Below are 2500 nucleotides of genomic sequence, written 5' to 3'. Positions count from 1 at the left end.
AGGAAGTCAGTGGAGAAGTAGAAGACCAGGCCGAAGGTGATGGAGATGGGCAGCGCCGGCAGAGCCTTCTTAAAGATGGCCAACAGCAGCAGAGTCAGGCACAGACCCTGAGAGCACAGGTGAGTTACAGGTGTGTTAGAGGTGTGATACAGGTGTGATACAGGTATGTTAGAGGTGTGATACAGGTGAGTTACAGGTGTGTTAGAGGTGTTACAGGTGTTACAGGTGTGTTAGAGGTGTGATACAGGTGTGTTAGAGGTGTGATACAGGTGTGTTAGAGGTGTGATACAAGTATGTTAGAGGTGTGTTAGAGGTGTGTTACAGGTGTGTTAGAGGTGTGTTACAGGTGTGATACAGGTGCGTTACAGGTGTGTTAGGTGTGTTAGAGGTGCGATACAGGTGAGTTAGGGGTGTGTTAGAGGTGCGTTAGAGGTGAGTTAGAGGTGAATTACAGGTGTGTTAGAGGTGAGTTACAGGTGTGTTAAAGACACAGAAGAAGAAGAATCACAGGTACACATTAGATTACATCACATGGTAACATGAAGGAAGTTTGATATTCTGTTGTATAAAACTACAACTTACGATAAGAATAGCGACGAAGCAGGCTAGCGTTGTGTTCCAGTCTCCACCCGTCGCTGCAGCTTTTCCAACCAGAACGCTGTAGAAGATGAAGTCACCGAGACCGAGCTTCACTCCTCCTGCAGACATTAAACGCACCTTTAGTCTCCCACAGACATTAAATGCACCTTCCACCTCCCACAGACGCTGTGTTTTCCTACTCTGGTATTAAACCTTAAACTACGCAGTCAGCTGATTTAAACTCACGGTCTTCCTCCAGGTCGTCTTCTGGAAACGACCAGGACTGTCGGTTCTCAGGCTCCGCCCCCCTGCTGCTCTGCTCCGCCTCCTCGTCTGAAAAACAAAATGGCGACAGGAAGTGAGCCACCGGAATGAAAAGAAACTAATTGATTCATTTAATACATTAAAAAAGTTAATTTCAAGTTTCAATATTTATTCAGATATTTTACTTTATCATTGATTATTTATTTCACCTTTTCTTATATGCATCTTACAAAGTAAGTCATTTTACAGCTTATTTACTTTATTAATTAATTTGGCATTTAAAGACCAATTGTTCTGTGATGATGATGTTGTTATTACTCTTTATAAAGAAAATAGAAGTGGCCGATTCAATTAAACCACCAGTAAGTGATTCTATTATTTGTGACTAAATATGTAATGAGTTCTTAGTTTTTTGTTTTATTTAGAACGTGTTTTATAATTTGAACTTAGTAAATCAAATCTCATTTTTGAAGAGAATAAATGAAATGATCACTCCTGATCATGTCCATCATCACATCAAAATATTAAGAATTAAAAACACGAATATAAACTAGTGTCCATCAGGTTGATTCATCAGATCGTACAGGTGTTCATGATATTGTGTCCAGACGCTCATTTCCCATGATCCCTTGCAGTGAATAGCTGTTTGTGATGTCCGACCTGTTTCCTGTCTGGAGCACTGAGCGTCCGCCGGGCTCGCCATCCCCACCGTCCACATCATGGCAGCTGAACACCGACAGGTAAATCAACAGGTCAGAGACTCATCATGTGATCATAAAATCAACGTGAACGTCTGTGTTCACTTCTTCTTCTTTTAAAATGGACTCACAGGAGTAGATGAGGGCGGGGAAGATGGGCTCGTTGCGTTCCTGAGCCGTCTCCACCAACATCCTGAGAGGACCTTTAGGGGCCAGGACGGCCACCAGGTCTGCAACAACAATCACAACCAGAGCAATGCATGATGGGAGACTGAAGTATCCACGAAATGACAGTGTGAACATTCAGTTCTCTTGTGTTCATCAACCGCTCCTCACCGTAGACGGAGATGGCTCCCAGGATGACCCAGGCCGACCACTCGGGCAGGTACTTGATGAAGACGAGGGCCATGAGGGCGCTGATGAGGATCAGGTAGGCCTGCTGCAGCTGGAGGGGGCCCTTCCAGTGGATGCAGATCATCCCCACTGCCCCGAAGTTCCAGATGATCACGCCGACCGTCGGGTAGTCCACCGCCAGGTTGTACGTCTTGAACACTTCGCTAGGAATCGGAGGAAGACCACGATGATGCACCTGAACTCTTTAAACATGGTTCCTCAATGTGCAAAAAACCTTTTAGAACCTCAGCCACTCTGTCCCTGGTTGACCTGCAGGACTCACCCCAGATACATGAAGCTGAACCAGAAGAGCAGCATGAGGGAGGACAGGATGAGCCAACCGTGGATGAACTGATCGACACAAAAGCACCAGATCAGCAGCACGTTATGATCAGACTTTATGCAACATGACCACCAGATCCAGAGGACGCTACATGATGCTACATGAGGCTACATGATGCTACATGAGGCTACATGAGAATACATGACGCTACATGATGCTACATGAGGCTACATGAGGCTACATGATGCAACATGACCACCAGATCCAGAGAGGACGCTACATG

General features: G+C 45.4%; 1 protein-coding gene across 1 annotated transcript in view; it reads right to left on the bottom strand.

Annotated features, from left to right (window-relative positions):
• Positions 1-2494, bottom strand: part of psen2 (presenilin 2) — a 3267-nt gene extending 773 nt beyond the window's left edge. The window contains exons 1-7 of the mRNA XM_031841542.1: positions 2218-2494; positions 1878-2098; positions 1673-1771; positions 1504-1569; positions 826-912; positions 583-698; positions 1-107 (exon numbers count right to left, since the gene is read on the bottom strand). The exon at positions 1-107 is cut by the window's left edge and continues 773 nt beyond it. Of these exons, the coding sequence (XP_031697402.1) occupies positions 1-107; positions 583-698; positions 826-912; positions 1504-1569; positions 1673-1771; positions 1878-2098; positions 2218-2252 (731 nt within the window). The 5' untranslated portion in view covers positions 2253-2494. The remainder of the gene's footprint in view (positions 108-582; positions 699-825; positions 913-1503; positions 1570-1672; positions 1772-1877; positions 2099-2217) is intronic.
• Positions 2495-2500: the final 6 nt, after the last annotated feature.

Source organism: Anarrhichthys ocellatus, unplaced genomic scaffold (assembly GCF_004355925.1).
Source record: "Anarrhichthys ocellatus isolate YVR2014 unplaced genomic scaffold, GSC_Weel_1.0 scaffold4642, whole genome shotgun sequence".
Lineage (NCBI taxonomy): Eukaryota > Metazoa > Chordata > Actinopteri > Perciformes > Anarhichadidae > Anarrhichthys > Anarrhichthys ocellatus.
The sequence above is the reverse complement of the archived record's forward strand: the minus strand, read 5'-3'. Positions and strand labels throughout refer to the sequence as shown.